Source organism: Cetorhinus maximus, chromosome 15, assembly GCF_964194155.1.
Source record: "Cetorhinus maximus chromosome 15, sCetMax3.hap1.1, whole genome shotgun sequence".
In the NCBI taxonomy this organism is placed as follows: Eukaryota; Metazoa; Chordata; class Chondrichthyes; order Lamniformes; family Cetorhinidae; genus Cetorhinus; species Cetorhinus maximus.
The window spans coordinates 31,234,558-31,261,465 of NC_135893.1; the positions used below are offsets into that span (position 1 = coordinate 31,234,558).

Here is a 26,908-nt window from a genome sequence, read left to right on the forward strand (position 1 = left end):
TGACTAAATTGAGAACACCGAATAAAGCATTGTTCAAAAATGAATACCAAGGCACTTGGAGGGACCTTTTTGATTCTGGAAACCAGTCTACATTCATCCTGTTGATGGGGATATAGTGATAATAGTTGATGTAGATCAAATCAGTATATATCCCGATTGATATTTGTTATGCAGTGATTCATCACCAAAATTACTGAATTAGATTTTTTATTTTTAAAAATTGCCAGATGTAGATATGAGCCTGTATTTTGAGGCAGGAATAACTGCCAGGTGTAGATATGAGCCTTTATTTTGAGGCGGGAATAACAATGAGGCAGTCAGTCAGAGGAGTAAATCAGATGATGTCCGCTGTCCCCATATGTTCAGTTAAATGTAGAAATCAGCAAGGTGCTTTCTGAGTTGCTTTGCTCCTCCAAAAGCTTCAATATAATAGTATCTTTCCAATAGACATATATGAAAGGGTGTGAATTTTCAGTACTTACTAGATTCCCATTAAACATGCCAGAAATAGTAGGGACTTGTCCACTCAAGTATAAGTTTAACAGCATGGTAAGTTTAATTAACGCCAAATTATCTCTCTGGCAGTGAAAACTTTTCTAAGTGTGCAATCACGTTCCTTCAGGCTTTAATTGTTGTTGGTGATTTTTTAAAAATACATCTTTTTACTTTTCCTGAGATTCTCTTACCTCTCTCAATGTCATCTTCCCCCTCAATTTCACTTTTGGTACAAGATTTGGCATTGAATTAAATATTCTAACTTACACATCCTGGTTCAGTCTCTGCAAGCCTCAGGAAAGATTCTTCAATCTGGTTAAGGAGCCACATCATTGCTTGCTTTGTTCACACAGGTCCCAGATCCACTGGAGCAGGTGCTGTGCTGAAATTGATTTCTAATAACCAGTGAAAAATGTACAGAAGGTCTATGGGCAAGTGAAGTGTAATGTACAGCGAGTACTGTTCATTTGACACTTACTGCCAGCGCAAATATAAAATCAGTGGTGTGTATACAATTTAACCAGTATACAGAATATATGTAAAGAAGTCTGGCTTTAGAGCTGTTTATTAATGCATTAACCTTGGAATGTTAACTTCATCCCATACATTGTAGGAGTACATCTACTTAGGGTGTTGAGAGAGAAAAATAAAAATATTCTCATGAGACTATAGAAAGGAGGTGCAACATGTTGTTTCCTTCAGTGTTGCATATACATATGAAGAAAAAGTTTGTTAGTTGAACTCAAGCAGATACTCTATTCAGTTTATGGCCTGTGTTATGGCACAGCAGATGGTAAATGCCAAGCTGCTCAAATCCCAGAGGGAAACTTGAAACAGCTGCCACAACTGTTGCCTTAAATTCAGTAGTAATAAGTCCACCAAGACATTGAGGATTTTTTACAAAACTAAATTAAACATTTATTAATAAAAGAAAAGGTTTTAAGCACATACATAGGCCTATAAATTACTACTATAATAACTCCTAAATCCCCTAATTAACCTGGCTCTGATTTGTACCTTCCTTAAGGCAATAGTAAAAACAAATAGACCCAGGCAAAGTACGCAATACCTTGGACAGTGATATTCAAAGTGAGTTTTCTTAGCTTTGGTTCCTATAGGCAGCAACTTGATGCACAGAGGCTGGAGGCTTTTCACACTTGTGTTAGATCTTAGAATGCCTTACACATAACCTCATTTCCTTTATACATGTTTCTCCCTTTTAATGCAAATTCCATTGTTCCCATATGTTTTTGCAACTTTACTTTTCTCATAATATAAATCTTTTCATAGTTTCATTATCAGTAACCTTTAGGAAAAATAAACACACTGTTTGGCTTAGCTTCTGCTGACTAAGTGTAACATCTTACCGTCTCCTTGAAATTCACACTACTCTGGTTTATCTAAAAATGCAAATTTTCCTTACACCTCAGGTTCTAAAACTTTAGCCATGTTTACGTATTTAGCATTTCAAACCTAACTCCCCTTTTGATAACTCTAAGCCTCCAGACCAAATGTCTCCAATTCAATTAAATCCCCCACACACACTATCCAAACTCCACTATTGACCTACCTTTAGAATAAATCACAATGATATTATGAAAATTATTATATTTTTATGACACCTGGGAATTAATTCAGTTTGAAAAGTCAAGCAAGGGATAATGTTCTGAACAATTCGATGCAAAGCTTTTCTCCCTTTGTACCTGTTTATAGTACTCATCCGTGTCCTAGCCCTGAACTACATACAGTGGCCAGGAAGGGATCCATTTTGACACCGTTCCCAGTAGTCAACAGTAGCCAAAAATGTATCCCTGACCGGGTGGAGCATCTACCTGCGGGGCAACTAGACTAATGGCAAATTCTGGCACAGCAATTGATTGTAGCCTACAGTGGCTACCTCTACATCATTTCCTGGGCATATCACAGGCCAGTATGCTGCTTTGTCTGCAACCAGAGAGCATTAAAGCGGCCCTCTTAGCTTTAGGTCAAAACAAACTGACATAATAGTACAACTCATGTGGCCTCATACTGTGTGGGAATAGGAGAAAGCCTACATCACCGTATATCTACAATGTCCAGATGGTGCTTTAATATGCATGCTCAACAAAACTTCCAAAACTGTCAAGCTAGGCTATGGTTCCAAGATATATAGAGGATGCATATTAGTAGAAGAATGATGAGAACTCCCTCTTTACACGGTAGGTAATCTTTCCTTCTCTATGATATATTATAACCTAACCTAACTGCACTTCTGGACAAGATAGGTGCCCCAGGGCACTCTTGCTGCTTCAGTCACCCAATGACCATCATCAACACCAGCAATTGTAAAGATTGTAACACCACTGTGCCATATGTGCAACTATACCAGCATGTATCAATGGACGAATGATATCAATGAATGTTCTTGCAAAAGGTGAATAGGAATAATGTCCAAAACTGTGAACCAACATGGAAATCAATAACATTCAAGGTTTTTTTTAAAAAAAGATAAATGGGTATTTCAGCTGTCTAATCTTGCTGCACCTGTTCTTTCAGGGGACAGCTCCATCAGCAGTGTTGTGAAAAATGGACGATGGTGTGTGAAATCACACAAGCAAAAATGGCGAGAATGGCAGCTGCAGCTGCATGGGGACTAGGTATGTGATTACCTTCAAGTATCAAAGGGGATAGATAACGTGCAATTTGCATTGTCACTTCCATTTCATTTGTTAATTTTATCAGCATGTTCTGGGTTTTTTTTCTAATGAGTTTCTACACAAAGTAGAATTTGTGTGTGTAGGAGAGAGAATAAATTTGACTCTTAAGCTTTAAATTGTAACTAGCCTTTTTAGTTCAAGTGTGTACTATAACAAGATTACAGTTCATCAGTCTGTTAAAGATGACTTTGCATTGTGCAAAGATACAACTACTGTGATGCCTCATCAATATGACATTTCTCAATAGCAAACACCAGAGACTCGAGTGCTGAGCTAACAAAATATAATTGATGTGTGTTATGATCTATATTTAATTATATGTAGCTTTGTATATTTATTTGAAGTTGATCTTTATTTATTGTGGTTTCCTATTAAATGTCAGCGTCTGCCTGATTGTTACATAGGATTACATACAAGTTGCAGCACTGACAGTCCATTTGGCCCAACTGGTCAATACCGATGTTTGTTTCAGAGTCCTCCATTCTGCTTCATCTCATTCTATCAGCACGACTTCTAGTCCTTTCTCCCTCATGCACTTATCCAGCATCCACCTTCAATGTGTTTATGCAATTTGCCTCAGCTACTCCTGTGGTAGCAAGTTCCACATTTTAACTCTCTAGGTAAAGCTAAAATCAAAAGGGGCATTCGTGGTTTAGAGTCTGATGTTAAAGTTGGTCTATTAAGTTTAATAGTTATTGCATACATTGTTTGTAATAAGATAGTGTATGGAGCAAGGGGCAATTTGCCTTACTCCGCATCCCCTTGTTCAGCATTGTTCCTTGATTTATTTTTTCATGAACTGTGATTCTTTTAAGCTGAAATTCGAGCAGTAATCACAATACAAGGCATTTTGACAGAATAACCAAACTCTTGAATAAAGTGTGGCTTGTGAACAGTGCAGTGCATTGCAGCACCAGCATGAGGCGCCACAGGGTAGTGTGAAGTGCACAGTTTCATTTCCTCCACCACTCTGCTAAATTGTGGGAGTGGAGGAGAAAGGAAGCCCTTGTCACATAATTGCTAGGAGCTGATTTGCAACAATATTTGTGAAGATTTAGGATTAATTTACTCACCTCTCACATTGGCTGCTATGTCATGGGTGGTCCAGGCAAATGAATGAGGATTGCAGGGGAAAAGGAAGGATTTCATACCCTCATAAATAAATAATGTGTGCCCTGTATATTTTGACTACTCTACAAAGCATTTTTTGAAAAGGGGAAAATTGAAAACCAAAAGTAATGAGTCTAGATTCAGTGGAAACCTTTAGTAATTTTGTTGATGCAGATTCCAAACTGCCCTGCTTTGATGTATAGAACATGATGTATTATGAAGTTACTAACACTCATTTGTTTTCACTACACCATAAAAACAACCTCAGATTGGATATTTTTCACTCACTGAGAGCTGCCATTGATTACTCATGAGAGACCATTAGCAGCCGGCAGGCTCCAGACTATAATATCATGCTGCTTGCTGAAATTACAGAAAAATTTCATTCTTTAGATTCTAAGTTTTCCTTTTACTGTTGTCAGGGTGCAGGGTGACTAGTAATCCACAGAAATGAGAGTCATAAAGCTCCTGTTTTGTGAAATCTCATAATTGAAAAACCCTTATTTTCACATTTATAGTTTTGGTATATTTTAGTCAACCCAAATAAGTAGAATTTGAAAATATTAACTTAATACCTTGTTTATTTCCATTGCCAGCATTACTCGTCCAGGCCCTGTTGATGAGTATATTCATTGACAAAAGTCTTCCTGTGTATGTCCAACATTGGCCTGTCCACATTTATGATGGAACTATGTCAATCTTCAATGTCTAAATTTTCATTTGACTTGAAAACAGCTTTGAAGGGTTGTTTTAAACCACTGAAAATCCATTTTTAAAGTTTTGCTCCCAATTCTCAAAAGAACAGTGGGACCCAAGAGGAGAAACATGGTAAATAAATGATCTTACAACCATTTCTATGGAAAAATAGATTACAGAGGGAAAATAATGAATACGAGTAAGATTTATTGACAATAGGAAGAAGAAAAAACAGTGAAGGTGTTTGGAGCCCTACATTTCCCATTTGAAAACTGGGCATCATTTAAAAGGAAACTAAATGCAAACTAGAATTCTGTAAACTATAATTAAGGCAATTGATCTGTTAACAGCCAGATTCTTGCAGGGAACTGAATTTTTCTGTAATTTATGCATGAGAACAGTACTTAACAAAGCAAGGTAAATGTATGGGATTTGATCTGGGACAAGTTAAATCATTTGTCCAACTGCAAGAAAAAATAATAGGCTCGACTGCATTTTTGAGGAGCAATATTACAAAAGTGAAATAGAACAACAAAAGTAGACAATCTGATGAAAGGCCATCGACCTGAAACGTTATATGTGTTCGTCTCTTCTCAGATGCTGCCAGACTTGCTGACTATTTCTAACATTTTCTGTTTTTATTACAACAAAAGTAAAGGCTAATTTTCCTTAGCCAAACAAATGTGGGGAATACCACAACTGGTAATTTAACCAATCAAGCTTCATCAGATAACAGCTTGGCTAACATCAGGCCTATATGTATAATTTCACACTCAGTGCTGATTGTGCATGTTTATTGATAGGTCACTGGGACAGCATGGAGGAGTACGCTTGTATGATTCCAAGAGACACACACGATGGCGCCTTCTACAGAGCTGTGCTGGCATTGCATCAGGACCTCTTCTCCTTAGCCCAGCAGGTATGTGTCAGTTTTAACAGAACAATTTGTACAGTTGATCAGAACAAGAGAAAATCTGACCACTCCCATTGACATTCAACAACATTACCACTTGTAGTCATTTTAATCTTTCTAATTTGTTATCAGTTATCTAACCAATCAGGATTGACTGAACCGAATATGGTGGGTAGGTTGAATTTAGCCAGACTTTGAGTCAGGATATAGTACACTAGTTATTCAGCGAAAACATATGACTGTGACAAGCAGCAAGTACTGGTCCAGGTCATACAGAATGGCTGGTATGCATGAACAGCTCTTCCTTTCTTCTTCTTTCTCTTTTCCTCTCAGTGCCTCATGTCTTCACAACTTCTCAAACTACCCAAGAGTATTAGCATGGATCCACCCTCAGGAGTTTCTCTTCACCGACTTCTACACTGCGACCTCCTAAAGTCTCTTACTTTATACCCGTTTTCAGAGGTGAACCTGGATGGATTATTGACAGAGCTTTATTGCCCCATAAAGGTTTCCTCTATTAAATGCTGAGCTATTTGTCTAAACCATGGGCTAAAAACCACCTGCCATGAGCTTTACACATACTTTGCATGTTCCTTCTGTTATTGATCAATCGGGCCTTTACATCCTCCTTCCTTATCTGACACTAGACTGTTCCCCATGACAGGTTTTATCATTCCCTTCCATCTCAGCTCTGGTCTTCAAATGCTTTCAGGGTCTCTGTTGTTCAGGCTATCAGTTATTTATGCCAGAAGCTGTTTGTAAGGCTTGTTAATGAGGTGTTCATAATGTTTATCGGGTCTAAATGGTCTATTCCCTTGTTAGACTATTGAACTGTAGGGTTGTTCAGTGAAGTAATTTCTATTTTACTTCCACACGCTCATTTCAACAAACATCTTAATTAAGCAATGCTAACTGAAAATCCTAACATAGCTTTGAAGTATTTGTTTTAAGTGTCTATCCGGTTGCTCTCCCCCTATTGCAGAAACCTCATTTGACAATGGCTCCATTTTGGTCTAACTACAGCTGTTATCACATAAGAATAATCATTTCACTGATTTGTTTCTAAAGAAATGAAAGCTTAAGCAGATTTCAGTGCAACAAAACTTACAGCACTGTCCCATTTCAGGCTGACTGCTAAATAAATGTTTATTGAAGCATATTTCTAATTTCTGACATGTTGCTGAATGCCCCACCATTAACATCCTGGGGGGTTATCATTGACCAGAAACTTAACTGAACCCAGCCATATAAATACTGAGACTCCAACAGCAGGTCAGAGGCTGGGAAATTTGCAGCTAGCAACTCACCACCTGACTCCACAAAGCCTGTCCACCATCTACAAAGCCCAAGTCAAGAGTATGATGATGGAATACCCCTCACTTGCCTGGATGAGTGCAGCTCCAACACTGAAGAAGCTTGACACCACCCAAGACAAACAAACCCACTTGATGGGCAACCAATCCACCACCTTAAACACTCACTCTTGCCACCATCACCGCACAGTGGCAACAGTGTGTACCATCTACGAGATGCGCTGCAGCAAAGCCAAGACTACTTCGACAGTACCTTCCAAATTTGCAACCTCAACCATTTAGAATAACAAGCGTGGCAGATGCATGGGAACACCACCACCCACAAGGCCCCCTCCAAGTCAATAAACATCCTGACTTAGAACTACATAGCCATTCCTCCACTGTCACTAGCTTAAAAATCCTAAAACTCACTCCCTAACAGCACTGTGGGCGTACCACAAGGTCTTAGCAGTTAGAGACAGTGGCTCGCTACCATGTGATCAAGGACATTAAGCTTGGACAATGAATGCTGGCCTTGTCAGTGATGCCAAAATCCCATAAATGAATTAAAGATAACGTTTAACATCTTGTGAGATTTGCTGAAAAAAGAGACATCTAAGCTTTTTGTCTTGCATGCATCAGGACACTCAAGAATGCCAATATAAGGGGAAGACAACAATTTACACTGTAAGTGAAGAGAATACTGATTGGTTGGCAAGTGGCGTTGCCATGGAAAGTGCACAACTGATGGCTGAAGGTTAACTGCCAAGCATTGTTTGAAATTTAAACCAGGCAGCTTGACTCTGGTCAACGCATTGCCCTGAGAAATGAGTCAGTAAATGACTGTCACTTATTTTGTTTAGCTGAAACAGGCGCAATGTGTGTATATGTTCTTTCTGTCTGCAAAGACAGGTCCTGGGGATTTATTGGATTTTAGTCCCTCAAGTTTCTCCAATACTTTTTCTCTGCTGACATTAATTTCCTCACTCTTTTTAGTCACCAGCTTACCCTCTATTTCTGGTATGAAACTTGTGCATTCTACTGTGAAGACAGATACAAAATATTTGTTCAATGCCTCTGCCATTTCCTCATTCCCCATGATAATTTCTCTCGCCTCTGCTTCTAAGGGACCAACGTTAACTTTAGCTACTCTCTTATATATTTACAAAAGCTCTTGCAATCTGTTTATATATTTCTGGCTCGTTTACTCCCATATTCTGTATTTTCCCTTTTTATCGATTTTTTTAGTGGCCCTCTGCTGGCTTCTAAAACACTCCCAATCTTCAAACTTGCTACTGTTTTTTGCAAAATTATAAGCCTCATCTTTAATCTAACACCATCTTTAACTTCCTGAGTGAGCCAGGGATGCGTTTTTCTTGATGAGTTTTTGTTTTTCAATGGAATGTATTTTTGTTGAACATTTTGAATTGTTTCTTTAAATGTTTCTCACAATTCATTTGCCTCCATACCTTTTAGTCTATTTATCCAATTAACTGCAGCCAGTTCTCCCCCCGTACCTATGAAATTGGCTTTGTTTAATTTTAAGATTCTTGTTTGTGATTGGAGTATGTCGCTTTCAAACTTAACATGGAATTAAATGGTATTATTTTCACTATTTCCCAGTGGATCTTTTACTATAGCATTACTAATTAGCCCTGCTTCATTATACAATACTAGATCTAAAATTGCTTTATCCTTAGTCAGTTCCACAACATATTGCTCCAAGAAACTCAGGAAAACATTCTACAAACTTACCTTCTAGACCGCTCTTACCTATTTGATTGTCCCAGTCTATGAAGATTAAATCCCCCACAACTATTACATTTCCTTTGTTACAAGCTACAATAATTTCTTGATGAAAACAAAATACTGCGGAGGCTGGAAATCTGAAATAAGAACAAAAAATGCTGGAAAAATTCAGGTCTAGCAGCATCTGTGGAGAGAGAAACAGAGTTAATGTTTTGAGTCCGTATGACTCCTCTTCAATAACTTCTTGTTTAATACTCTGCCCAATGGTATAACTACTCTTGTGGGAATAAGTTTATAGACCCCCAAAGTGTTTTCTGTCTCTTACTATTCCTAATTTCCACCCATACTGATTCCACGTCATGATCTTCTGGGGCCAGATCCTTTCTCACTAATGTCCTTATGTCATCCTTTACTATAAGGACTGCCCCTCCTCCTTTGCCATTCTGTCTGTCTTTCTGAAATATTGTGTACCCTGGAATATTTATTTCCCAACCTTGATCACTTTGTAACCATGTCTCTGTAATGGCGATTAGATCTAAATCATTTACCTCCATTTGTGCCACTGATTCATCTATCTCAGTGTAGATGCTTTGTGGGTTCAGATAAGGAACCTTTAGTTTTATTTTATTACTTCTGGTCCCTGCAATGACCTTATTCAATGATGTACAATTTTTGTTAAACACTTTGTCCCTTCCTGCCTTCCTGTCCCACTATGCTCTTCTTTATCAACGTCCTGATGCCTCGGCCTGTTTCTTTGGATTTCTAAATCTCCCCTCACCCAAACCCTCTCACCCTCTCTTAGCTTAAAGCCCTGTCCACAGCCCTAGTTATACAATTGGCCAGGACACTGGTCCCAGTCCTCGACCCAACCATCTTCAGCTGCATCATCAATGACCTTCCTTCCATCACAAGGTCAGAAGTGGGGATGTTCGCTGAAGATTGCACAATTTTCAGCACCATTTGCGACTCCTCAAATACTGAAGCCGTCCATGTCCAAATGCAGCAAGACCTGGACAATATCCAGGCTAGGGCTGACAAGTGGCAAGTAACATTCACGCTACACAAGTGTCAGGCGATGACATTTCCAACAAGAGAGAATCCAACCATCGCCCCTGGATGTTCAATGGCATTACCATCACTGAATCTCCCACTATCAATATCCTGGGGGTTACCATTAACCAGAAACTGAACCTGACTAGCCATATAAATACTGTGACTACAAGAGCAGGTCAGAGGCTAGGAATCGTGTGACGAGTAACTCACCTCCTAATTCCCCAAAGCCTATCCACCATCTACAAGGCACAAGTCAGGAGTGTGATGGAATACTCCCCACTTGCCTGGATAAGCGCAGATCCCACTTATCACTCCCACAACACTCGAGAAGCATGATACCGTCCAGGGCAAGGCAGCCGTCTGGATTGACACCGCATCCACAAACATTGATTCCCTCCACCACTGATGCACGGTAGCAGCAGTGTGTACCGTCTACAAGATACACTGCAGTAATTCACCAAAGCTCCTTCGCCAGCACCTTCCAAACCCACAACCACTACCACCTAGAAGGACAAGGGCAGCAGACACATGTGAACACCACCACTTGGAAGTTCCCCTCCAAGTCACTCACCATCCTGACTTGGAAATGTATCGCTATTCCTTCAGTGTCGCTGGGTCAAAATCCTGGAACTCCCTTCCTAACAGCACTGTGGGTGTATCTACACCATACGGACTGCAGCAGTTCAAGAAGGCAGCTCACCACCATCTTCTCAAGGGCAACTACCGATGGGCAATAAATGCTGGCCCAACTAACGAAGCCCACGTCCCATGACTGAATAAAAAAAGAAATGGCACCCATCCCAATGGAATAGCTACTCTTCCCTGAGTACTGATACGATGAATTGAATTCCCTTCTTCCCATGCCACTCTCTAAGCTACGTGTATAATTCTCTAATCTGCGTGACCCTATGCCAATTGGCACATGGCTCAGGTAACAATGCAGAGATGATTACCTTTGATGTTTTGCTTTTTAAATTGGACCCTTATACCTCAAATTCTCTTAGCGGAGAATTTAGCATTCCTGTTTCTACCCATGTCGTTAGTTCCCATGTGGACTGTGACAACTGGATCCTACCCCTCCCACTTCAAGTTCCCCTCAAGCCAAGAGGAGATGTCCTGAACCCTGACACCAGACAGGCAACACAAACTTATGAGTTCCTGATCATCGTGCAGAGAACAGTATCTAACCCCTGACTATACTGTCTTCTATCACTACCACATTCCTCTTCCCTCACCCCACTTAAACGGCATCCTTCACCATGGTGACATGGCTAGACTGTTCATCCACCTTGCATCCCTTCTCCTCGTCGACACACACATAGCAAGTACTACGTACCTGTTGGACAAAGTCAGAGGCTGAGGCTCTTCCATCACTACATGGTGTTTCCCCATACCTGCTTGACTCGCAGTTACCCTCGTGTCCCTGATCATTGCCAAACTCTAAGGTTCTGCCAACCCTAAGGGGTGCGACTGCCTCCTAGAATGAAGTATCCAGGTAACCCTTCACCCTCCCTGGTGCACCACAATGTCTGCAATGTCAGTAACTCTGAGCAGAAGTTGCTTCAGCTGTGGACACTTACTGCATATATGGTTGTCTAGGATTGCATTGCATTCCACAGATTATCACATGCTGCAATCATGGCACACCACCAGCCCTGCCATTCCAGTCCAACTTTATTTATTTAATTAGTAAATTAGTTAATAATTTACGCAGATAAAGTAATAGAAAGTTGCACTCACCTAGCTTGGAGACAAAGGAAGAAAACTCATCAACTACTGCGGGCAGAAATGAAGTAGCAAAAGGAGCACCTCTTTGCCCCTGAACAAAATTCCCAACTACACACTGTCTACGTCTCACTTTGGCGTAGTCACCCCTCCATGCAGTTTGAAAAGCGTGTCTGCTTATATAGAGCCTCTGCTCAGTCACTGCAACAACATACCGATGACAGACAATATGTCCTGTACAGAATAGCACAGTAGATTCCAGGTTGTGAAAATATTTATATTCTGCTGTACCTGGGTCAGTATTGAAATGTATTTTGTTTGCGGGGATTAATGCAACGTTACTTCTGGACCAAGAGTTTCCTTCTTGGGTGCAATCGGCAGTCCCGGCACAATTTGCACTCAAAATTGCAAAGGTTTTTTGGAATTGAATTACTTTTCAGGTTTGTGTTCAAAATTATTTGTTTATTGTCTAGCATAAAATCTGCCATGAACAATCGCAATTGGGCAACATTTTATTTTTAAACACATTTTATTTTTAAAATTTAATTTTGAACAAAAATGGTTTTGCATTAAAAATATTCCTTGATATATTTAAGTGTGATAACCTGGTGCAGCTTTATTAATACAGCTGAAAATGAGATTATAATGAAAAATAAGCATTTTTAATCAGTCCACCACTTGGGAGTAACTCATTTTAAATAACTTTTAAAAACTGTACAGAACCATTTACTAGTTTAATTGGGATACAGTAGTCAGATTCTTCGTAAACTAAAAAATTATGTCAAACTTTTAAAATGTGCCTATTTGTGTCCATGCTCCTAAAAATGAAGTTCATTTTAAGGGTTTCCATGAAGGCTTGCAAATGGGCACAATTAATGGAAGCATACAATGGTAATTAATAGGATTAGTTTTGTGGGTGTTTTTGGTTTTCTAGCAGTATTTTTTTAAAACCAACACGAAAGATCATGGAAACTTGATTTTCACCAAATGTACACTTGAAATCCCTAGGCCTTCTGCACTAGTTTGGTCGATTTTAGGTGAATTGCGTGAAAAAGAATGGCATATTCGGACTCCTGCCCTGGTCTTTTATATCAAAACTTGGCTTCGCAGCCCACCCACAGTTCCACAGCACACAATTCAATGTATATTTGCTGTCATCTTTTAATTTACTTAAATTGGCACCTCCAAAAATGAACATTCTCTGGTCATTTATGTCAGTGCTGTGCACAAACTGACTGCTTTGTTTACCTACATTTCAGCAGTGACTTCACTTCAAATATAGTCACTTTGAATTGGTGGTGAAGTGCTTTGGGACTTCCTAAGGCCATGAAAGGTGCTACATAAATGCAAGTTCTTCCAAATAGGGAAAATAAAGGATTGTTTTCACATGCACGTTAATAACTTTCAATCATAAACAAAAAAAAGACAGGATATACTATACAGAAACAATCAGGATTGTATATCATCCAAAATATTCGGATGCTTAACAATTCTAAATTTGCTTTCGGAATTAGATGTCTTAAAAATGAAGGTTTCTATAAATTTTAAACAATATATGTGCAAGTGTGTGTGTTTGTTCAAAGTATGCATTCAGAAACATTGTGCAGGCACAAAACTGTCAGAAATCTATTTGTAACCTCTAAAGCTCATATTAATACTAAATCATTGAAAAATTGGCTCTTCTAGTTCTCAGCATTTTCATGTGTGCGGGCTTTTGTTCTAATATTTGGGCTGTTTTTGTCATGATTGCTAGTGTTTTCTTTATCAATGCTGTTCATTGAGAAATATTTGCACGTGCAGTGCATCCATCAGAATCTCGTCTTTCAGGTGGAAGTCCTTTATCAAAGCTGATGAATAGCCGTTCATTTTAAAATCAGTGGGTTATCGCCAGCATTAAAATTCCACTGATGAGTGAATCATAGTCTCAGCTCTCCACCGAAAGATTAAACTATAATTTCTTCCAAATGCTAACAAACCTGCTTTGTATTTCCAACATTCAAACTTTCCTTTTTCTCTTAAAGGTGAGGTTATAATTACATGAATTCAAACAAAATCTATCTTTTTTTAATGATTTAAATCCCCCTACATCCACTGAAAGTGGACAGATTTATGCTCTGGGCACTTCATTCATCTGCCTGTGTGCATTACCTTTTCACCCAGTAACTTCACTAAAACAAATTTTGAAATTTGATTAAATTTTGATCAAAGAAATTGGGGGCAGTAAGGGAGTTTGTGATTATGTTCTTAAACTCATATTTAATTGTGAGCACACATGGAAGGTTGTGTCTCATGCTGAGAACAGATCTCCAAACCAGCCATTTGAGGTTTTAAAATAACGTCACTGGGACATAATATGCTTACTGCCAGCTGTTTTTTGCTTCATTCTGAGGACTGATTACTTTGACCTACTTCCTATCATAGACTCTAGTTACAGTGACCCCTGACCTCATCAATAAATCATTAACATATTTTGACAATCCTGTGTATCAGGACCAGAACTTTAATAAACTTGGGCTGGAGATAATTTTATTTTAATGTTTGTTACCTGTACCTCCCTTTATGCTGGGCACTCCTCCGTGGATCTTGCTGTAACCACTTCAGTGCTACTTCTTGATGTACTTCAACTGTTGCCTTGGCATCCTTCCCTCCCTTTACCTCACTGAGTACTACAGCATACTTGTTTTCAAGTTTAATTTATATATTTCGTCCTGATGTTTCAACTAATACTATTCATTTCTCTGTTTGCCACTCGTATTATGTTGAGCAGTAACAGTGGTTGGTGTTCAGGTGGGAGCCAGTTATAATGTCAAAAGATGGTTGAAGGACTCCTGTGAAATGTAATCAATACAAATGTTTGCCTAAGCCCAACTTTGATCAGTTTACAATGCAATCCCTTCAGGCATTTGCCAAGATACCTAAGAAGGGGCTTTTCCCTTCTGACAAAAGTTTTTCAAATGACCTTTGGGAAATCTGAAAACTCCTACTGTAGCTGTCAGTTTAAATTAGGTATATATGTATGAAATGATGAGCCACATTTACAAGTTTTTCCATGTACTGTTACCTACAATGTATTGAGATACATATATAAGGGATTGTATACAAATGATAGATTAGCAATCAATTCTTCAAACTGTACCAACAAGCCACACTCAAGTTCCACACTGACTCTGAGGTGGGAGACAATCAGGCTAGTGTGGAGTTTTGCAACTTAATTGATACATAAGAATGGGGTTGGAGTGAGAGGGAAAGGCTAAATCAGCAATTAGTTTTCCACGTGAATTAAAGTTAACTTGCTTTAACCTAAGAATAAGTGGTTTTTTTAACTAGGATAATCATAAGAAAGTGATTGTGCTGATTTTACTACTAATTTTACATGGTTTTCAAAATAAGTTTCAACTGTGAGTAATTGTGAAAATTTGTGACTATTTGTTTAATGCAGAATTGTTACTTATAATAGGTACTTGTCACCATTATGTCCACCATCAATACTAGTAAAAGGGATTTCTTGAGCTTGAGTGAACAAAAATGAACAGAAATTTACTGAAAGAGTGGGGTTGTCAATTTGGGCATATATATAAAAAAAAACATTTTACCTCTTGGGGTAGACTGCCCCAAACATCCACTACTTTATGCCTTACTATAAAAGGAAACTGAAACCAAATCTCTTATGATGTTGCAGAATAGCCCAAGGATATTGAGGAATAGTTGGAAATGGGAACTCAATGGAATTGCTGCCGTGTGCCTCATACTTATTCAAACATTCATGAGCTTAAGTTAAACACCTGCACTTGGCTTCCTTAGAAGTTAAATTTCTAGCCTCTTTCTATAAAATGTCTAGCTGCTGGAAAGGTGACATAAGAATTCTACCTCGTGGCACTTTTCTTGTTGGCCACAAAAGCATCACTTGGGGAGTAAATGGAGATGTCCTTTTTTAGCTGAACTCCACAATTTGTGTGCTGGTGCTACTGGGTGAGGTGGGGTAGGTATTTTGGAGAGAATGTGTACATTTACAAAAACCCTAGAAGATGGACTTTTCAGTTAGTTCACAAGGATAAAACAGCAACATATTGTTATAGGACAGAATCAAACAATCTAATATTTTCCTCTTCCATTGTAGTGCATTGACAAGGCCAGAGACTTACTGGATACAGAGCTGACTGCTATGGCAGGGGAGAGCTACAGCCGTGCCTACGGGGTGAGCCTAAGAAAGATTGAACTTCATGATCTATTTGAAGTGTATAATACTTCTTGTTCTTAAGTTGCATCAGTTGGTCATTAGTGATACAAGCCTTTCGATCTCGGGAGTAATAAATGATGAAACTTGGCAGTTTTACCCTTATCAGCTGGTCAATACTGCCAAGTCACATCAGGCTATGTTACCAGCTTCTAATTGAACTCCATGCATGCAACCATCCTCAATTAAACTGCTACTATTTGTGCAGAAATAGTTTAGAATATTATCCAGTCTCTATAATGATGCCTTTGGAATCCATAGAAGAAATTTTAACACAAACTGTCAATAATGATGCTACTTATTGTAATTGGCTTAGAAACATCATTCAACTCTCCTCTCAGGCACTGTAAATACTTGCATTACAGGCTTGTTTGAGTTAGTTATAGAATAGTCCATATTTTTTGCATTGGGTTGTATGATTAATGAATTGTTAAAATTGGAAAATATAAATGTAACAATGGTTACATTGGCAGAGAGAGTGATAATGAAAAACACAGAACAGAATAATTAATTGTTGTTCTTGATGCCAGTCAAGTCTAAACTGGTGATTTCCATTGACTTGATTTGTGTCCCATATAACTTTTATGGATTCAGTTAATATATCATATTTTTTCTTGACAAATAAAAGCCAGAAACTTGTCATTTTGTGCTATTTGTTATTTACTATATTATAGCACATAAATCAGAAAATGTGGTACCCTGGACAGCTCCTTAGCAGAGTTGGGAAAATCTGATTTATTTTTTGAAAACCTGTGCTCCCTTGCCCACATATCTGTCCTTGGCTTGCTGCATTGTTCCAGTGAAGCCCAACGCAAACTGGAGGAACAGCACCTCATCTTCCGACTAGGCACTTCACAGCCTTCCTGACTGAATATTGAATTCAACAACTTTAGATCTTGAACTCCCTCTTCCATCCCCACCCCCTTTCCATTTCTTTCCCCTCCCTTTTGTTTTTTCCAATAATTTATATAGATTTTTCTTTTCCCACCTATTTGCATTATTTTTAAATGTATACCTGTAATGCCCTGTCAGTCTTTCCACCCCACCCCCACTAGAGCTGTACCTTGAGTGGCCTGCCATCCATTCTTAATTAGCACATTCTCTTAGATAATATCACCATCTTCAACACCTCTTTGTTCCTTTGTCTGTGACATTTTTTGATTATCTGCTCCTATCACTGCTTGCTTGTCCCTACAACCACCACCACCCCCTCCCCCCCAACCTTAAACCAGCTTATATTTCACCCCTCTCCTAATTTTACTCAGTTCTGTTGAAGGGTCATGAGGACTCGAAACATCAACTCTTTTCTTCTCCGCCAATGCTGCCAGACCTGCTGAGTTTTTCCAGGTAATTCTGTTTTGTTTTGGATTTCCAGCATCCGCAGTAATTTTTTGTTTTTAAATCTGATTTATAGGCCGTTGAAACTAAGTTAAAAGGCTGATTAAGATACCTAAAGTGGTCACTGTCCTTCCTTCCTGGAATCTGATTTTATTATTTGGCCATTTTTCATTTTGTTTAAAAGACCATCTTCACACCACTGAATTTGTAATTATAAATCAGCTGAAAGCCCAGTCCAGAGACTTGATTACTCAAAAGGATATATGTTACATTTTTTGAAGTTAAGAAATCTGGATGAATAATTCAATCATGCTAAGTAACAGGTCAAAACTTATGGGCAAACTTATTTGATGCCTATTGGTTGAAATTTCCTTCTATCCAGTGTTACATCTGTTAGACATCAAGAGCTGGATTATCTGATCTTTGTCAAGTATATGATAGGCGTAGATTGTGTCCAAATTAATGTTGTTTTTGCGTATTGTAATTTGTTTAATTTTAATTTAGTTAATGTTCATTGTGATTTTTTTCTCATGAAATTTCCTTCACACAATTGCAGCTATGTAGAAAGCTGAGATAGAAATACCTGTTGAGCTCTTGTTTTAATTAGTGCCATTTGCAGCACTGCACCTGAAGAAATATGTTAAAGGAAATGTTGCCTGTGATGTGTAAGAATTCAAACCAGCACTGATATTATTCCTAATGATAGGAATAACACTTAACTCTTCAAACTGTATCAACAAGTCACACTCAATTTCCACACTGATTCTGAGGTGAGAGACAATCAGGCTAGTGTGGAGTTTTGCAACTAAATTGATACATGAGAATGGGGTTGGAGGGAGAGGGAAAGTCTAAACCATGAAGGAATTTATACATAAGAATTTTTTTTAATTTGAGAAATTGAGGAACCAAGCTCCAATGTAGGTCAGTGAAGATTTGGTGTTGGATAAGATGTAGTTCCAGAGTTTTGGATGAACTGAAGGTAAAGAAGGGAGGTGAGATGGGGGAGAATTTGGATAGTCAAGTCTGGAGGTGACAAAGTTGTGGATGAGAATTTCAGTAGCCGTGGCTGAAATGGGAGCAGAGTCGGAAAATGATGCAGGGATTTTTGTGGAATGTCTTTGTGATGAAATGAGGTTGATTAGTTATAGGTTGCAAACTATCTGATTCAGCCTGAGCAGACAGGGAGAGAAATGGAACTGGTGGCAAGGACTGGGAATTTATAATCTAGATTATCAATTATCAATAACAGATCCTAACATTGCGTAGACTCTCTAACTGCAGAACCAGGGAAAAAAAGATTTTTTTTAATCAATAGTAGGTCATCTCAATTCCATTGGCAGTGGCACCTCAAATCCTAGGCTGTTTACTGTGGATTTTCTTGAGTTAAATGCAAATCTTACAATTAATAAACACTACAACTAGTTGAAGGATTAAGTTCTAGAGGAGGATGGAAGTGCCAAGTCTTCAGTATCATCAGAAGTCAGCAGTTTTCAGATGAATCCTAGCTGGGAGCCAGCTGTAGCTTTGGCCTTCGCCAGCAGTCCCATAAATCTACTAATATTCAATCCCCAAAATAATTGTTGATTAGAAGCATAGAGGTTGCCATTACATTTGTATTACTAAGAATTTCAGTAAGGCTGTCTCACTGGAGTATATATTTTGTAGCGGAAAATGCATAAAGATATATTCTTATATATTCCAATTTAGAAGAGTTAGTGACCTCTTCAGTGAATTATTTTATGTATTTTTTCCTTTTGTAAATTGCTTATTTCAAAAACCGTGCCTTTGCTCCCATTGGTATAGGGTTACTATTATGGGATGGAGAGGTTTGAGAAGACCGTGGCAGTGATACTGTAACGCTGGTAATCCAAGGCACACAATAATTTACGCTTGAATGTACAAATGTACATCATCTGCTTTTTCTAAGTGATTAGCTTGTTTATGGCTTGGTGAGGTAGACTCAGTAAACATGGGCTCAGTCCCTATCTTTACTTTTTGACAATTTTTTCCCACTTCATTGGTCCTTGTTGGGAACGATTTCAAGGCTGCCAACAGCTATTATCACTTCTCTTCAATTTGCTATTTTTTTTATGAACCTGGGTAGTGAATGTTGAGAGGCTATTTTGACTGTCGGGGTCGATGGGTTCACGATTGAGCCCAATTCTGATCCTCACTGCCTTACCACATGAACATACACAGGTTTCTCAGTCAGGATCACTGGATATTGATCAGTATTGGAAATCCCAAATATTTTTTCTGCTTCCTAACCTGTTGCTCTAGCTGACTCAACACAGGCCTAAAGGCTTGTTTTTAAATACTCAGGAATCTTAACAGTGTTAAATGGACTCAGATGACAATAGGTTATTTAAGCCAGTGGTTTTGAAATTTTCTGTGCAAAATCCCTTCGTGAAACATTGTCCAATGGAACCGAATCAACATGCCATAGTGGGTGAATACATTCGATATGACAGAAATAACTTTATATCAACCAGAATCCTGACAATGCACATGTCCAACACACTGGCCTAGATTTTGTAGCTGAAATGATGGCAAGGCTGTCAACATTCGTGTCATTACTTTATGAAACTGACAGCAGCTTCTAGCATCCACACATGTGCAGCTAAACATGAAAAGCCAGATGTTGCAGTGATTCCCGCCCTTCCATAAAGTGCACTATTCAAGTCTTGGCAGATGAAAATCTCAGAAATCACTAGATTTAATGTGAACTTTCATATATTACACGGTTAGGCTTGCTGTAAAAACCCTTGAGAAAGTTACCTTCGAATGAGGTCTAACTGAGATTTTAACAGCATACACAATTATTATTACCTCGACTTCAGCTCCTCACACCCCGCTTTCTGTAAGGACTCCATCCCATTCTCTCAGTTCCTTCGCCTCCGTCGCATCTGTTCTGATGATGCCACTTTCCAAAACAGTTCCTCTGACATGTCTTCCTTCTTCCTTAACCGAGGTTTTCCACCCACGGTGGTTGACAGGGCCCTCAACCGTGTCCGGCCCATCTCCCGCACATCCGCCCTCACACCTTCCTCTCCCTCCCAGAACCATGATAGGGTCCCCCTTGCCCTCACTTATCACCCCACCAGCCTCCGCGTTCAAAGGATCATCCTCCGCCAACTCCAGCATGATGCCACCACCAAACACATCTTCCCTTCACCCACCCCCCCCCCCTCCACCCCGGCAGCTTTCCGCAGGGATCGTTCCCTCCGGGACATCCTGGTCCACTCCTCTTTCTTAAAAAAGCTTGTTAAGTATAAGATCGATACTGGTGTAAATAATTAATTTCAATAAAGTGTAAAGAGCAGGGATACTAGAATTAATTAATAAACTAAATAAAATAAGAAAGCGATGGCAGGACGCACGATGTGTTGCTGCTGCGGCATGTGGGAATTGCTGGACACCAAGGTGATCTGTAGTAAGTGTTTGCAGCTCGAGGAACTTCGGATTTGAGTTAAGGAGCTGGAGTCTGAGCTGCAGACATTGCGCCACACCAGGAAGGGGGAAAGTTACCTGGATGCTTTGCTCCAGGAGGCGGTCACACCCCACAGGTTGGATAATTCGAATTTGGTCTGTGATCAGGGAAGAAAATTCTGAAGGAGAGAATCTATCTCCACTTGGAGAGGCAAGGTTTGATCAGGGATAGTCAGCATGACTTTGTCAGAGGGAGGTCATGCCTAACAAATTTGATTGAATTTTTTGAGGAGGTGACCAGGTGCCTAGATGAGAGTAGCGCAGTTGATGTAGTTTATATGGATTTCAGCAAAGCTTTTGATAAGGTCCCACATGGGATACTTATAAAGAAGGCAAATGCACATGGGTTACAGGGTAATTTGATAAAGTGGATTCAAAATTGGCTTAGTTGTAGGAGACAGAGGGTGATGACAGAAGGCTGCTTTAGTGACTGGAAGCCAGTGTCCAGTGGCGTACCACAGGGATCTGTGCTGGGTCCCCTATTATTCATCATTTACGTAAACAACATAGATGACTGTGGGGGGTAGGATTAGTAAGTTTGCAGATGACACAAAGATTAGCTGGGTGGTTAACAGTGAGGTTGAGTGTCTTGGGCTACAGAAAGATATAGACGGGATGGTCAAATGGGCAGGTAAGTGGCAGATGGAATTTAACCCTGAAAAGTGTGAGGTGATACACTTTGGAAGGAATAATTTGGCAAGGAAGTATTCAATGAACGGCATGACATTAGGAAGTTCTGAGTAACAAAGGGACCTTGGCATGTGTGTCCATAGATCTCTGAAGGTAGAAGGGCATGTTAGTGGAATGGTGAAAAAAGCATATGGGACACTTGCCTTTATCAATCGAAGCATAGATTACAAAAGTAGGGAGATCATGTTGGAGTTGTATAGAACCTTGGTGAGGCCACAGCTGGAGTATTGTGTGCAGTTCTGATCGCCACATTATAGGAAGGATGTGATTGCACTGGAGGGGGTGCAAAGGAGACTCAACAGAATGTTGCCTGGGATGAAATACTTAAGTTATGAAGAGAGGTTGGATAGACTTGGATTGTTTTCGTTGGAGCAGAGAAGACTGAGGGGCGACCTGATCGAGGTGTACAAGATTGTGAGGGGCATGGACAGGGTAAATAGGGAGCAGCTGTTCCCCTTAGTTAAAGGGGAAGTCATGAGGGGACATAAGTTCAAGGTGAGGGGCAGGAGGTTTGGTGGGGGGGATGTGAGGAAAAACTTTTTTACCCAGAGGGTGGTGACGGCCTGGAATGCGCTGCCTGAGAGGGTGGTGGAGGCGGGTTGCCTCACATCCTTTAAAAAGTACCTGGATGAGCACTTGGCACATCATAACATTCAAGGCTATGGGCCAAGTGCTGATAAATGGGATTAGGTAGGTAGGTCAGGTGTTTCTCATGTGATGATGGGCCGAAGGGCCTCTCCTGCACTGAGAGATCCTGTGACAGGAAGGTGTGACTGCAGATGAGGCAGGTATGGGGATCCACGGGGTAGTGTTCAAGGAGCTTCGGTCCCTGAAATTGTCCAATGGTTATGAGTTTTTTGCAAGCTGTGTGGACAAGAGCAGGGACTGCAGGGAGGATGAGCAAACTGTGGTACAGGAAGCCATTCAAGTGGGGCGAGGAAATGGGAACATATGAAGTGGTAGGGAACAGTATAATTAGGGGGATAGATAATGTTCTCCGCAGCCGAGCTTGAGTCCCGAAGGCTGTGTTGCCTGCCCAGTGCCAGGGTTAAGGATGGCATCTCAGGGCTGGAGAGGAATTTGGAGCGGGAAGGGAGGGATAGAGTTGTCGTTGTCCACGTTGGTACCAATGATGTAGATAGGACTAGAAAGGAGGTTCTGCTGAAAGAATTCGAACAGTTAGAAGCTAAATTAAAAAGCAGAACCTCCAAGGTAATAATCTCAGAATTACTGCCTGAACCACGGGCAAACTGGCATAGGGTAAATAAAGTTAAGGAGTTAAATGCGTGGCTCAAATATTGGTGTGGGAGGAATGAGTTTCAGTTAATGGGGCACTGTCATCAGTACTGGGGTAAAAGGGAGCTGTTCCGGCGGGATGGGCTTCACTTGAACCATGCTGGGACCAGTGTCCTGGTGAATTGAATAACTATGGCTGTAGAGAGTGCTTTAAACTAAATAGGAGGGTGGGGGGTTCTGGAGAGGGGATAAGTACGCTTACAAAGCAGAAGGATAGAGCGGCATTGCAGGGCAGCTACTTAAGTAATGATACCACGAGTGTGACAGGAAGGGACAGAGTGTACAAACATTACAGCAGCAAATAGGGTCAAAGGTGGGGGGAATGGTAAAAAGGCACAATTAATGGCTCTTTACTTAAACGCACGTCGTATTCAGAACAAAATTAATGAATTAACGGCACAAATAGCGATAAATGGGTATGATCTTACACCCATTAGGGCGACATGGTTACAAGGAGATCAAAGCAGGGAATTGAATACTCAGGAGTATGTGACTCTTCAAAAGGACAGGCAGAAAGGAAAGGGTGGTGGGGGAAGCTTTATTAGTACGAGATGGAATAAGTACGATAGCAAGAAATGATCTTGGATCGGAAGATGTGGAATCCATATGGGTGGAGGTAAGAAATAACAAGGGGGAGAAGTCACTGGTGGGAATAGTCTATAAGCCCCCTAACAGTAGCAATGCTGTCCGGCAGAGAATAAATTAGGAAATAATGAGGACGTGTAAAAAAGGCAGTACATTAATCATGGGGTGACTTTAATCTCCATATAGATTGGGAAAACCAAATTGGCAGAGGTAACCAAAAGCAAGAATTCATAGAGTGTATTCGGGGCAGTTTCCTAGAACAATATGTTGTGGATCCAACCAGGGATCAGGCTATTTTGGATCTGGTAATGTGTAATGAGGCAGGTTTAATAAATGATCTCAGAGTAAAAGATCCCCTAGGAAACAGTGACCATAACATAGTGGAACTTAGCATTCGGTTTGAGAATGAGAAACTTAGTTCGGAGATATCGGTGCGAAACTTAAATGAGGGTAATTACAAAGGAATGAGGGCAGAGTTGGCTGCAGTGGATTGGGAAAGGAGTTTAGCAGAAAAGACAGTTGATGAACAATGGCAGACTTTTAAGAAAGTAGTTCATAACTCACAACAAAGATATACTCCAGTGAGGAAGAAAGATTGTAGGAAGGGGCTAAACCAACCACGGTTAACCAAGGAAGTTAAGGATTGTATCAAAGTGAAAGAAAAAACATACAATGTGGCAAAGGTTAGTGGTAAGTCAGATGATTGGGAAAGTTTTAAAAACCAACAGAAAATGACCAAAAAAATAATAAAGAGGGAGAAAATAAACTTTGAGGTTAACTAGCAAATAGTATAAAAAAGGACAGTAAGAACTTCTTTCGATATATAACAAGGAAGAGAGAGGCCAAAGTCAGTATAGGCCCCTTAGAAAATGAGGCTGGGGAAATAATAATGGGGAACCAGGAGATGGCAGAGGAGTTGAATAAATACTTTGCCTCAGTCTTCACGGTAGAAGACACTGATAGCATACCAAAAATACTAAATCATGGGGCAAAAGTGGGGGAAGAAGTAAATACAATAACTATGACTAGAGAAAAAGTACTAGGGAAACTAATGGGGCTAAAGGCCGATAAGTCACCTGGACCTGATGGGTTGCATCCTAGGATATTAAGGGAAATAGCTGCAGAGATAGTGGATGCACTGGTAGTAATCTTCCAAGAGCCCTTAGATTCTGGAGAGGTCCCAGAGGATTGGAAAACTGCCAATGTAACACCCTTATTCAAAAAGGGAGGGAGACAAAAAAACAGGTAACTATAGGCCTGTTAGCTAGCATCTGAAATTGGGAAAATGTTGGAGTTTATTATAAAGTATCTAATAACAAAACATTTAGAAATGCATAATCTAATCAAGCAGAGTCAGCATGGCTTCATGAAGGGGAAATTATATCTGACAAATTTATTAGAATTCTTTGAGGAGGTAACAAGCAAGATAAGAAAGGGGAACCAGTAGATGTAATATATTTGGATTTCCAAAAGGCGTTCGATAAGGTACCACACATAAGGCTACTTAATGAGATAAGAGCTCATGGTGTTGGGGCAGTATGGATAGAGAACTGGCTAACTAATAGAAGACAGAGAGTTGAGATACAGGGGGCATTTTCTGGATGGCAACCTGTAACTAGTGGAGTGCCACAGGCATCAGTGCTGGGGCCACAATTATTTACAATGTATACTAATGACTTGGATGAGGGAAATCATATACTATCACCAAGTTTGCGGATAACACAAAAATAGGTGGGAAGACAAGTGGTGAGAATGACACAAAGAGTCTACAGATGGATATAGATAGGTTACATGAGTGGGCAAAAACTTGGCAGATGGAATAAATTGTGGGAAAGTGTGATGTTATGCACTTTAGCAGGAAGAATAGAGGAGCTGAATATTATTTAAATGGAGAAAGACTGAAGAAAGCTGCAGCACAGAGGGATTTGGGGGTGCTTGTGCATGAATCCCAAAAAGCTAGCATACAAGTTCAGCAGGTAATAGGGAAGGGAAATGGAATGTTGGCCTTTATTTCAAAGGGAATGGAGCATAAAAATAGGGAAGCCTTGCTAAAACTATACAAGGCACTAGTTAGACCAAACCTAGAATACTGTGAACAGTTTTGGTCTCCTTTTCTAAGGAAAGATATACTGGCACTGGAGGCAGTCCAGAGAAGGTACACTAGTTTGATCATGGGGATGGAAGGATTTTCTTATGAGGAGAGCATGAGTCGGATTGGCCTGTACTCATTGGAGTTTAGAAGAATGAGAGGCGACCTTATTGAAGCATATAAGATTCTTAGGGGGCTTGACAGAGTGGATGCTGAGAGGTTGTTTCCCCTTGTGGGAGAGCCTAGGACCAGAGGGCATATTCTAAGAGTAAGGGGCCGCCCACTTAAAACAGAGATGAGGAGGAATTTCTTCTCTCAGAGGGTAGTGAATCTGTGGAATTCTTTACCACAGAGGGCTATTGAGGCTAAGTCGTTAAGTATATTCAAGGCTGATGGAGACAGATTTTTAATCAGTAAGGGAATCAAGGGCTATGGGGAAAAGGCAGGAAAGTGGAGTTGAGGATTATCAGATCAGCCATGATCTCATTGAATGGCAGAGCAGACTCGATGGCCAAATGGTCTACTTCTGCTCCTGTGTCTTATGGTCTTAACCCATGTATTTTACTTCCTTTGTTGCTTTCCATGAGAACTTTTCAGTATGATTGGTTGTTTAGCTAGATGACGTCAGTGTTGCTGGATGCCAGAGACCCCCTGGAGTTGATGCTGGAATGAAACTAACACTGCGAAAGGTGCATTCCACATCAGAGATTGCTAGATCTTTGTGGGCAGCTTTCATCAAGATCAGCGGTGAGTGCCGTCACTTCGCCGCTGACCGCAAATCCAACCAATCGTTTTAAAACATTTCTCATTTATTGGGATAGATTTGCACACTTTCATTTACAAAGATCCCACACAACAAGGTAAGCCCCATACACAGAAATGTGACATCGCATTGTTACAGATTTTGGGTCTGCCTTTGACAATCTCGATATCAGCAGGACCATTTCCAGAAACAGGACAGCTGTGCCTATACTGTCCAATATCTAATCATACAAAAGCATCACTTAACAGATGTAACAATTATAATATGAACTGGATTTTTAAAAATTCATTCATAAGATAGGGGTGTTGCTGAGGAGGTCAAGATTTATTGCTCTTGAGAAGGTGGTGAGAATTGTCTCCTTGAACATTTGTGTGGTTTAAGTACACTCAGTGCTGTTAGGGAGGGAGTTCCAGGATTTTGCCCCAGCGACAGTGAAGAAATGATGGTACAGTTTCAAGTCAGAATACTGTGTGACTTGAGAACATGCAGGTGCTGGTGGTCCCCTGTGCCTGCTGCCCTTGTTCTTCTGGGTGGTAGAAACTGCGTGTTTGGTCGGTGCCTTTGAAGAAGCCTTGGTGAGTTGCTGCAGTGCACCTTGTAGATGCACTGCTGGTGGTGGGTGGGACCAATCAAGCAATCCTGAATGGTGTTAAGCTTTGTGAGTTAGGAGTATTCTATCACACTTCTGACTTCAC

The 26,908-nt window shown here is 40.1% G+C and overlaps 1 protein-coding gene across 3 annotated transcripts in view; it reads left to right on the forward strand.

Annotated features, from left to right (window-relative positions):
• Positions 1-26,908, forward strand: part of mtor (mechanistic target of rapamycin kinase) — a 352,436-nt gene that overhangs the window by 233,509 nt on the left and 92,019 nt on the right. For all 3 annotated transcript variants that reach the window (XM_078558210.1, XM_078558212.1, XM_078558211.1), the window contains 3 exons: positions 3,031-3,131; positions 5,801-5,916; positions 15,847-15,924. In XM_078558210.1, coding sequence (XP_078414336.1) covers positions 3,031-3,131; positions 5,801-5,916; positions 15,847-15,924 — 295 coding nt within the window. The remainder of the gene's footprint in view (positions 1-3,030; positions 3,132-5,800; positions 5,917-15,846; positions 15,925-26,908) is intronic.